At 42.6% G+C, this 9,493-nt stretch overlaps 1 protein-coding gene across 1 annotated transcript in view; it reads left to right on the top strand.

Annotated features, from left to right (window-relative positions):
* SARAF (store-operated calcium entry associated regulatory factor) overlaps positions 1-6,589 on the top strand; it is a 27,162-nt gene extending 20,573 nt beyond the window's left edge. Inside the window, exons 3-6 of the mRNA XM_019522296.1 lie at positions 1,776-2,181; positions 4,006-4,114; positions 5,160-5,284; positions 6,392-6,589. Coding sequence (XP_019377841.1) covers positions 1,776-2,181; positions 4,006-4,114; positions 5,160-5,284; positions 6,392-6,417 — 666 coding nt within the window. The 3' untranslated portion in view covers positions 6,418-6,589. The remainder of the gene's footprint in view (positions 1-1,775; positions 2,182-4,005; positions 4,115-5,159; positions 5,285-6,391) is intronic.
* Positions 6,590-9,493: the final 2,904 nt, after the last annotated feature.

Below are 9,493 nucleotides of genomic sequence, written 5' to 3'. Positions count from 1 at the left end.
ATCTTGGCATCAGTGATGACTCCAAGATCCTTTTCTGCCTCTGCACTGATGAGAAGGGAGTTCCCCAGCTTGTAGGTATGCTGCTGGTTCTTCCTCCCCAGGTCTATCACCTTGTACTTGTCAGTGTTGAATCCCATCCTGTTCTCCTCCGCCCACCCCTGTAACCTGTCTAGGTCCGATTGTAGCCTATTTCTCCCTTCTAGTGTGCCCACATCCCCCCACATCTTAGTGTCATCAGCAAATTTGAACAGGGTGCTTTTTACCCCCTCATCCAAGTCACTGATGAAGGTGTTGAACAGTGCGGGCCCGAGGACCGAGCCCTGGGGGATCCCACTGCCCACTTCCCTCCAGTTCGAAAATGACCTGTCCACTTAATGAGAATAGAGTGAGACACAGTGTCGAAGACCTTCCGAAAGTCCAGAAAGACTACATCCACTGCTACCCCTGCATCTAAAGATTTGGTGAACTGGTCGTAGAAGGCCACCAGGTTGGTCTGACAGGACCTGCCTGTAATGAACCCGTGTTGGTTGCCCCTAAGCTTAACCTCCCCTGCTGGCCCCTCATGGACATGTGCCAAAATAATTCTCTCAAAAAGCTTACCCAGGATCGAGGTAGGACTAACTGGCCTATAGTTCCCCAAGTCCTCTTTCCTCCCTTTCTGAAGATGGTATACTCTTCAGGTATTTGAAACTGTTGTCACTTCCCCATCCACCTGCCTTCTCTACTTCAGACTACATAATCCTAGTTCAGCCTTTCCTCAGAAGCAGGGATTTGGGTTTTCCATTTTCCATGAAAAAATACGGATTTTCTCTTTTAAAGGAGAAAAATGTAGGACACCATGGGTTTCCCCTTGCAAGCTGGCAGAGTTCCAGGGGGGGGAAGCGGTAGGAGCGCAATCACGGGCAGAAGGCACCACATGCATGTGTATGTGCACACATGCACATGGCAGCTAGGCTACATGGTAGAGAGCAGCTCCTGCAGCTCCCCACAGGTAAGTCTATGGTGGGGGGATACATAGATAGAGCAAGGAGGTTTGGGGGATCACACACCCCCAGATTTGTGCTCAGGGCACAGGGCTGCACATTGGCCGGACTGGCACAGGCAGAAGCTGCATCCATGGCCCAGCAGTTGGGACCTTGTGGGGGAGGGTGGAGCTAGGTGGCAAGACTTGTTGCTGCTGGCCCCAGGACAGCTGCACCACCAGCAGTGAGGAGTAATGGACCAATAATTTGGAGGCCACACTTCTCTCACTTCTTCCTGCCACCAGCTTCTTGTGTGCCAGGCCATGGCTCTGCCCTAGAGGAGAAGTGGGATGGAGGGCAGCACAGGCGGCTTGAGGGGAGCCACAGCAGCCAGGCCACACTGGTGGGGTAGAGCTGCAGCCTGGCGTGCGAGCACCAGGAGGTGAGAATGCAACTTCTTCTGAAAATGAGTCATAAGTTTCAGATCTTTCAGGTGAAAAACATAACAGCTGTTTTGTATCACCTGACAATTTTGCTAAAACATTTCTAACCATTGAATGTTTGGGGAAAAACCTACTACATAAATTATTTTAGAGTTAAAACTACTTTACTCTTTATATGTTCAGTAGCCACTGGGTTTAAGGTTTGTAAAACTGAGTAACTAAATTTCAGGTACTAATGTTTGGGTGTCTTAGCTTACTGGCTCTTTATTGCTACTTAATTTTATCTTGCTACATATATAGGAAAGCAAACAAAGAGCTGCTTTCATCCAGGAAATGATTACTATTTTGGGTTTTATCTTGCTTCTTTTAGTGGGAGTGTAAGGCAGACTTGGACATTTCTTATCGGTTTGGAAGAACTGAAGTGAGCTGTGAAGGCTATGATTATCCAGATGACCCCTACATCTTAAAGGGATCCTGTGGTTTGGAGTACAGGTTAGAGCTAACAGAAGAAGGTGAAAAGAAAACAAAGAACTTTGGTGGAAGCTCTAGTTCCAGCTATTATCACTCGAGTAAAGTTAAGCCTGGGGATTCCTCTGATTCTAGTACTGGAATGATTATAATAATAGTACTACTGGTCCTTGCTTATGGAGTCTACAAGCTGTTCCTCAATAACCCACAGCCTCAACAAGATTTCTCTGATGGCGATGGATACTCTAGGCCTTCTGGACAGAATTACCAGGCCCCGCCTCCTCCTGGTTTTAAGTCCAGTTTCACAGGTGTGGTCCTAAGCCAGCTCTGGTATTAAAAATCAATGGGGGGACTGCATAAAAAGGGGTGGGAGTTGACTGAAAAACAAAATGCTGTCACCATTGCTAGGTTACAACCAACTTCCACTGTACTCTTCAGGATGAGATTTTGGAAAGTCTGAATGGGATCTTGATACTTAACACCCACTGACTTAGGGAAACTGTACTATATGCCTTTTGTGTCTTTGAAAACCTCCTCTTATATTTTTTTACATTCTTCATACTTTCTGCACCAGTCCCTGTAGGATGGGACTGTCCTTGTTCACTTGGTCAAGAGCAGGTTTGGTTATGTGGGGCAGGCTGTATATTTTGGGGGAGGCTTATACTCTGTTTTCATAGTATCATTACAGAACATAGCTCTTCTTCCCAGGCTTTTGTAAATATCGGGGGAGGACAGAAGAGTAACTTTTTGGAGTCACACTAACTCGCTAATACTTTGCCTCACTCTTAACCAAGCTTGTAATGCATTTAGCATTCTGAACTTACCCCCGGTCTGTAGGAGTGGAAATTCTTGAATATCTGACTGTGCAGGGTAAGGAACTTCAACAGTGTATTGAATGTTTACCTTTCCAGATGCCAGTTCAAAGATGTTATTCTTGAAGCACTTTGTTGCCCTCAGATGCTTTGGCTAATTTCCCCATGCTTTCAAAAATGCTTCCTACCATGATATAATGTTCTGCATGTAAAGTTTCAGCCAGGTTAGTTTAGATTTGGCACATGTAAGGTGAGCTGGGGACTCCAACCCCAATCGCTGTCTATTTTAGGGACTGTAAAATGTCTTTAGAGTTCAAGTTTGTGTTCTTGCTTTCATATCTCTCTCTTCTTCAAGTTTGAACTACATGATCCAGAGTCCAGGTATTTTAAAGAGCAATTCTACTCTGAAATGTGACTTTGGGACCTCATTATAATGTTTTTATTGCATATTATCTCTAAGTCCAGATCAAAAGTACTCTGTTCAGATTTTAAAATAGTGCTTTCCTGAATGATAATGTAAGAATGATGTTGTAGCTGTGATGGTCAAGAAATTATGCCAGAGGAAAGGATTTCTTAGAGTGATACCTTTTATTGTAGTTCAGATGAAGTTAGATGAACTTTTGAATGTAAGACACTCTTTGAAAAATAGCTTTCTTAATAACACTACAGTTTCAGTGAAGAATTTAGGTCAAGTAAGATGAGTCATGCATAAGACTCTACAATCTAATCTTATTTAACAATTCTGTTGATAGCCCTCACTGAAATAAAACTAACAGGAGTGGTTGTTAAAGTGAGCAAATACTGCTGAGAATCCCCTGTGACTCCAGGGCAGGACATCACCTGATGGCTCCCGGCAGTAGGCCTTACTGGCATGGTCACTGAGTTGGGATTTTTCTTGGGTTTTTTTGTTTGGCTCTACCACTGACCTCTGTGTGACCTTGGGAAGTCTATTCTCTTTCTGCCCTTTCTCTGTCTTCCCTGTTTTGACTGAAAGATCTTTGGGAAGGGCATTTTCTTTTGTTGCATTCTTCTATAGCTGCCTTGGACAATGAGGCAGAAAAATCATAACTTCTGTAGCCTCTACCTCAATAATAGCAACATCAACAAACATTAGATGCTGTTTTTTTATGCAGTCTCTTTCCAAAGCAGGAACACCTGCCCAAAGACCTTCAAATAAGGTTTGATCTTGCTGATATCATCAGGAACCAGGTCTGTAATTCTTCCTCTGTGAGAATCATTCAGTAATCTGTGGGCTTCTTCAAAGGTGAAGTGCTGCTGACTTGAAAGCTGATGTGTTTTTCATTTGCTATTTGAATTAAGGAGCTGGTGGCTTAGGTGGTGGTTCCGGTTATCATGCCAACTCAGGAGCAGGGTTTTGGACTGGATTAGGAACAGGCGGCCTACTGGGGTACTTGGCTGGCAGTCGGAGGTAAGCACAGCGCTGATAACCCCAGTCTCCCTACACCACTCTTTCCTTCTGATTTGTAATTTTCAGGGCCATAAAATGGCCATGTTGCTTCTGAATTTGAGTTTGCAGGACTATGCATCAGCCACACTGTAAAATCTGCACACAGTTGCAACTTCAGTAGACTCTCACAATTTTTTTTAAAGCTTTTTTTAGTTCAGTACCACCTTAAATTGATTTAAATAGGTTCTATAAACAATTTGCTCGGTGTATGGTTCACCTCAGTGGGACTTGGATGCTCAGAATGTTGGAACATTTAGACTGATCTTAAATGAGGACTTACAGACTTTAGCTTCCTGTATTTGAAAATTTTAGCCTAAAATTGATTTTTGGCTTTTGAAACCATGGCTCAAGAATGCTGATGTCCGCAAATGCCCTGGTAACTTGGTTCCAATGCCACCTTTTCTGTATATCTTAGCAAGTAAGAAGAAACCTGTGGCAAGTATAACTTAACAAGTGATGAATTTGCAAAAAGTACACATTTCCTGCAAATAAATAAAGAGTAAATTGAACTGAGATGGGTCAAAAGTTCAGAAACACTAAATAAAATTCACATAACAACTGTATTGCAGTCAGTCACACTTTCTGAAATTGGCTTGAAGATGCATTGCATAATACAGAAAAAGCCTGAAGAGAACCAGATGGTGATGTCTCTAGTTCAGTCTTCCATCTCTGACGGTGCACAAAAAAAAGATATTTCAAAAAGAGAGAACTTGCCCTTGCAGGACTTAAAGATTTGGCTTAAATCCAGAAGCATGTAGTTTGTACATTTTTTGTGATTGTGATTAAAAAAATATATAGAATTCTCACGGATAACATTTATTTTCACAGAATTTAATAGACAATATTCTTCTTTGAATCTTTCTAAGCTTTCTGGCTTTAAAATGATAAAATGTGTGTATTTGCACCTTCCCAATCAACTTTTTATTTTTAAAGAGACTTTGCTGCATAAACAATGACCCCTCTCTCAAAAAAATAATTAACTCCTACCCTGTGTTTTTTTTGGCAGAGGACAGTCACGCTCATATTTTCCACATTTCAGTTCATGGACTGGTCCCACAGCTGCAACTCCCACGTGGGGGAATTCATGCAACTCCACACAGCCTGGTAGTTCAGGGACAAGAACTGCATCTGGTAAGTATTTTCTTCAGGTTTTTTGTCTTTCTGCTGCTCAAGAGATTGGGGGCTGACCTAAAGCCCACCTAAATCAATGGGAAGACTTAGTGGGCTTTCATTGGGCTTTAGATTAATGAACTTCTACTATAGTAGTCATCAGAGTTTACCTGCATTTTTGTGTAATTCTTGCTCTGCTCTTTGTGTGACTGTGATGATTAAGTGAATATATACTGTTCCTTTTTCACTCACTCACTATAGACATTAGATGGTGATCAGTGCATGAAGCTGCTGAACTCTATACTGTCCAAAGAAGTCAGTTTTTGACTCCTTTCTTTATTCACACCCTCCTATCCAACCTTTGTATTGTGTAAAACAAGGCTCTGCAGGACTACCTAATGTTCTGGTCTGCAGAACAGTAATTTTTCCTTTTTAGAGCCCCATCTGCACAATAAATTTGGGCTAGTTACAACATGGTATCAGTTTGTAGCATAGGTCGGATGTTTTCAGCATTTCATAACCAAAGTTATAATTCTATTTTTGAAAAGGAGAGTCAAGATGTAGCCAGGTCCGTCACCTCCTTTGTAGAAAAGCTTTTCCATTCCAGACCACTGCAGGTCTTTCTTGTAAACCTCCTTGATTGGGACTTGGCATTGACTGTTGCTAAAACTATTTTCTGGGTTATTACCCACTGATCAGGGCAAGGCCAAGAGATGATTTATTAAGAAACATATTAAACTAGTACCCAAAGGCCTGAGATCTGTTTTATGCTTGTGCTCAAGAGATGATCCCTGCCCTGGAAGGTAGACAGTCTGCTTGAGTCTAGAGCTTCTCCTTAGGCCAACAGGGAGCATGAGGCTGTCTTCACTGTACACATCGCAACAGTCCCCAAAGTTCATTTGTCTTTGTTAGGGCTTACACCTCTCTTGATAATGATGTGTGCTCACTAAACGCTTCCCAAAAAACAGTCAGTCTGATTTTCCTAGGTAGAAGTCTTTCCCATGTCAGTGCGTTATTACACTCATCTATGAATGTGCTTAGCCAGGCTGTGTTACCAGTGTGTAAAAAATGGAAAGCTACTTTCAGAACCAAGACTATTTAAGACTTTTTTTTCTATTTGTTTTCCAGGCTATGGGGGAACGAAAAGGAGGTGAAGTTTTTGACTCTCTGCACCAATGGTTCAATTCAATATAACCTTCCTCTGTGCATCACATAGCCTGTTGTGTTAATTATGGGACTTCAGTTTAAAAACTACTGAAATCTTCTCCCAAAGGATTTGTGGGATGTTTGAAATAGTTCCACAAATAAAAGAGAGGGGTTTTTGGTTTTTTGTTTTGTTTTTTTTAAGATGCTCCTTGGATTAGGTGCTATGAATTGGATATCTGCTTTCAGAAGAATGGAGGTAGGGAAAGATTATATACTGCCCTGACAGAGAAAAGTTCTTTGCATTCACACTAAAATCTGGTTGGGGGTGGGGGTGGAGGTGGAGGAACAAAGCAATAATATTGGCAAAGACCTTTTTCCTGGCTCAAAAGTAAGAATTGCAGACCACCCTCTTATTCAGAGATCTAACAGGTATCAAAATATCCCCGTGCCTCAAAGACGTCTTCCCTTTGTGAAAGAAGTGAACTCCTCCATCTTGACAAAGGGGCAACTTTCCAATCTTTGTTTGAGGGATAGGGCAAAAATAGCTGTCTCAGTGTTCCAAACCAAGCAGCCTAGCCATGCCCTGGGAGCGTATCCCTTTCACCGTGGGTTTCAGAGTGCTCCAGCACCTCCAAGACTGTCCCATGGAATTTTCTAACTTGAAGAGAAATCTTCCACATGTAGCAAAAATTGGCATGTGTGAGGAATCATTCTCTCCTTGGGGCTGTAATTCTTGATACATACAGGCTTTTTCACTTGCCTCCTTAGAATGGTTGCAAGCTTTATGTTAACAGTGGATTTAGGTATTTAGCTAGTTAGCCATTTTCCTTAGTTTTAGGATCACAAAAGTATAGCCAAGCTGGGTGCTCTGTTGTTTGGGGCTTTTCCTGCCTCAGTTCTACATTTGGTGCAGTGCTTAACATCTGTGTTGGAGCCGAAGAGTTGCATGTTTGAAGACTTTCCTTTGTGGTAGTTAGGTCAAACTCATCCTGGGTCCTGGGCCAGGTCTGGGTCATGGGGGCTCCTCCTAAGCTGGATCCATGGAGCCAGAAGTAGCTGTAGTGGGTCTGGTCCTGGGTCAGCAGCGAACATCAGGGTTTGGGTAACAGCAGGGCAAGCAAGGACTGTATCTGCATAGGCCTCACTTTCCCCTTTGTCAGTGATGGACATGACTATTGAGGCCCAGGGACTTGGGATTCTGTGGTAGGCTGTGCCTCAAATTTCTGGTAGCTCACCAGACTACAAGTGGGCCATCTGGAATGGTTTTGCAGGCCAAATCCTGCCCATGCTTGACTCCCCTGCTTTATCCTTTACTGCAGTGGCCCTGTAATGTCAAGGTTGTCTTAAAGGTCTTAATCAAGACAAGGGACCACCATTTGTGTTCAACTCGAACCTTGTTAGAGCAGATGGATAGGATGCTAAATGCTGGTAGCCACAGGTGACTTATCTATGCTTGGGCTCCAACTATTTCAAATGTGGGTCTTACCAGTGGTGCAAAAGCCCTTAACCCCCCTTCCTTTGGTGCCATCCTTTCTGCAAGAAGTGGCCAGGATGGACTTTATTGTTTGGATGTGGTCATTATAAATTGAGAAGGAGCAAAAGGTCCTTATTCTAATTCTCAAAACATCTGCTTCTTAGCACAACAGGTCCTGGGAGCAAACTTGGCGGGGGAGCCCAGGTTTTACCCAGCGCAGTCATAAGGGCAGCTTCCCAGGATTCCTCCCCCCTCCTCCCCTGCAAGAAACAGATTGTTCTTCCAGAAAAGGCTCTGTGGCTGCATGTGGTTGTCTTGGCATGGGAAGCATCATGTAGCCCTCTTCATGATGAGTTGGGCCTGGAAAGGGAAGAGGAGCAGCTTACAAGGAAGGACTCCTGGGGTACAAGGAGAATTTTGGGGCACTCTGGGCAAACCTGCACACAGGCTTTGTCAATATACTTAATTTAGCTAGCTGTGGAAGGCTTTGTTTCCCTTCCCCTTTACCCCTGCTCCTGCCAACATCTCTATAACAGCAAAAATTCAAGAGCCAGCCCAGCCTATACTGTCAGAAAAGTATTTTGATACTGGAGCTTGTTTTACTTTCTGAAAGTTGGAATAACCATCTCAGCAAAAACATTCTTGCTAGCATAAATTGCATCTCCATAGGATGGCTTGTTGGTATGGCTATCCTAGCAAAGCTAACCTGGTGCAGACCTGGCTTCAATGCTACTCTGTCTCAAGAAATAAAAGGTAATTGCATCTATTTATAAGCGCAGATAAAACCAGTTTTGAATGTTATATCTGAGGTCAAGTACAACATTTCAGGCAACAGAACTGAACTTCATGAGTCCAGCTAACCAAGAAATCTAGTTTGTAGAGCAGCCACTCTGAAAAAAGGTCATTTTTGGTTTGAAGGGTCCACTTCCTGTCTGTGAAAGAAGTGGATATCAGAACGGGATTTGGCTCTTCAGAGTTATTTGAGGATCTCGTTGCAGAAGAAGAAAAGAGCAAATTAGTTTTCTTGCAAGGTAGCAAATAGAATCAACTGATGCAGTTAAAGAGAATTAAAGCCTTATCGTTAGCATGCTGAAATATATGTAACTATCTGGGCCTTGCATGCTATAGGAAGTAATCCTAGTAAGTGATAAAAATTTATAGAACTTTTTTTGGCCTTGTACTGTGAAGTAGCCTGCTTTAAATTGGTCACTTTGATATTTTGTATGTATCAAGCTACCAAACTTACTTGTAATTTTCTCACTGAAATTTGTAATATTTAATGCTTTTATTTCTTGCAGTGCAAGTGCTGGGTATTGCAAAACTGGGATGTGTTTGAATTCTGTGTTTGGCTTAGAGCCACATGATGACACTTTGTACTTTTTCTTGCATTTACTTGTTCTGATGTACTACCTGAAATATTGACTGGTATTTCTATGTACCTGCTAACCAACCCCTAGTTTGCTTTTTCCCTGCCTTTTGATAGCTTAATAAAGATAAAACAAGTCTTACAAGAAAGTGGAAAAGGCAATACTATCACAAAACCAAACAAGTGCACTGTATTGCTCTTGTCTGACCGTCGCTGCTCTGCATTTCACAGGCCCTTGGCAGAA

Source organism: Gavialis gangeticus, unplaced genomic scaffold (assembly GCF_001723915.1).
Source record: "Gavialis gangeticus isolate Ggan-Ray unplaced genomic scaffold, GavGan_comp1, whole genome shotgun sequence".
NCBI classification, from domain to species: Eukaryota; Metazoa; Chordata; order Crocodylia; family Gavialidae; genus Gavialis; species Gavialis gangeticus.
Note: the sequence above shows the minus strand (reverse complement) of the source record. Positions and strands in the feature narration are given on the sequence as shown.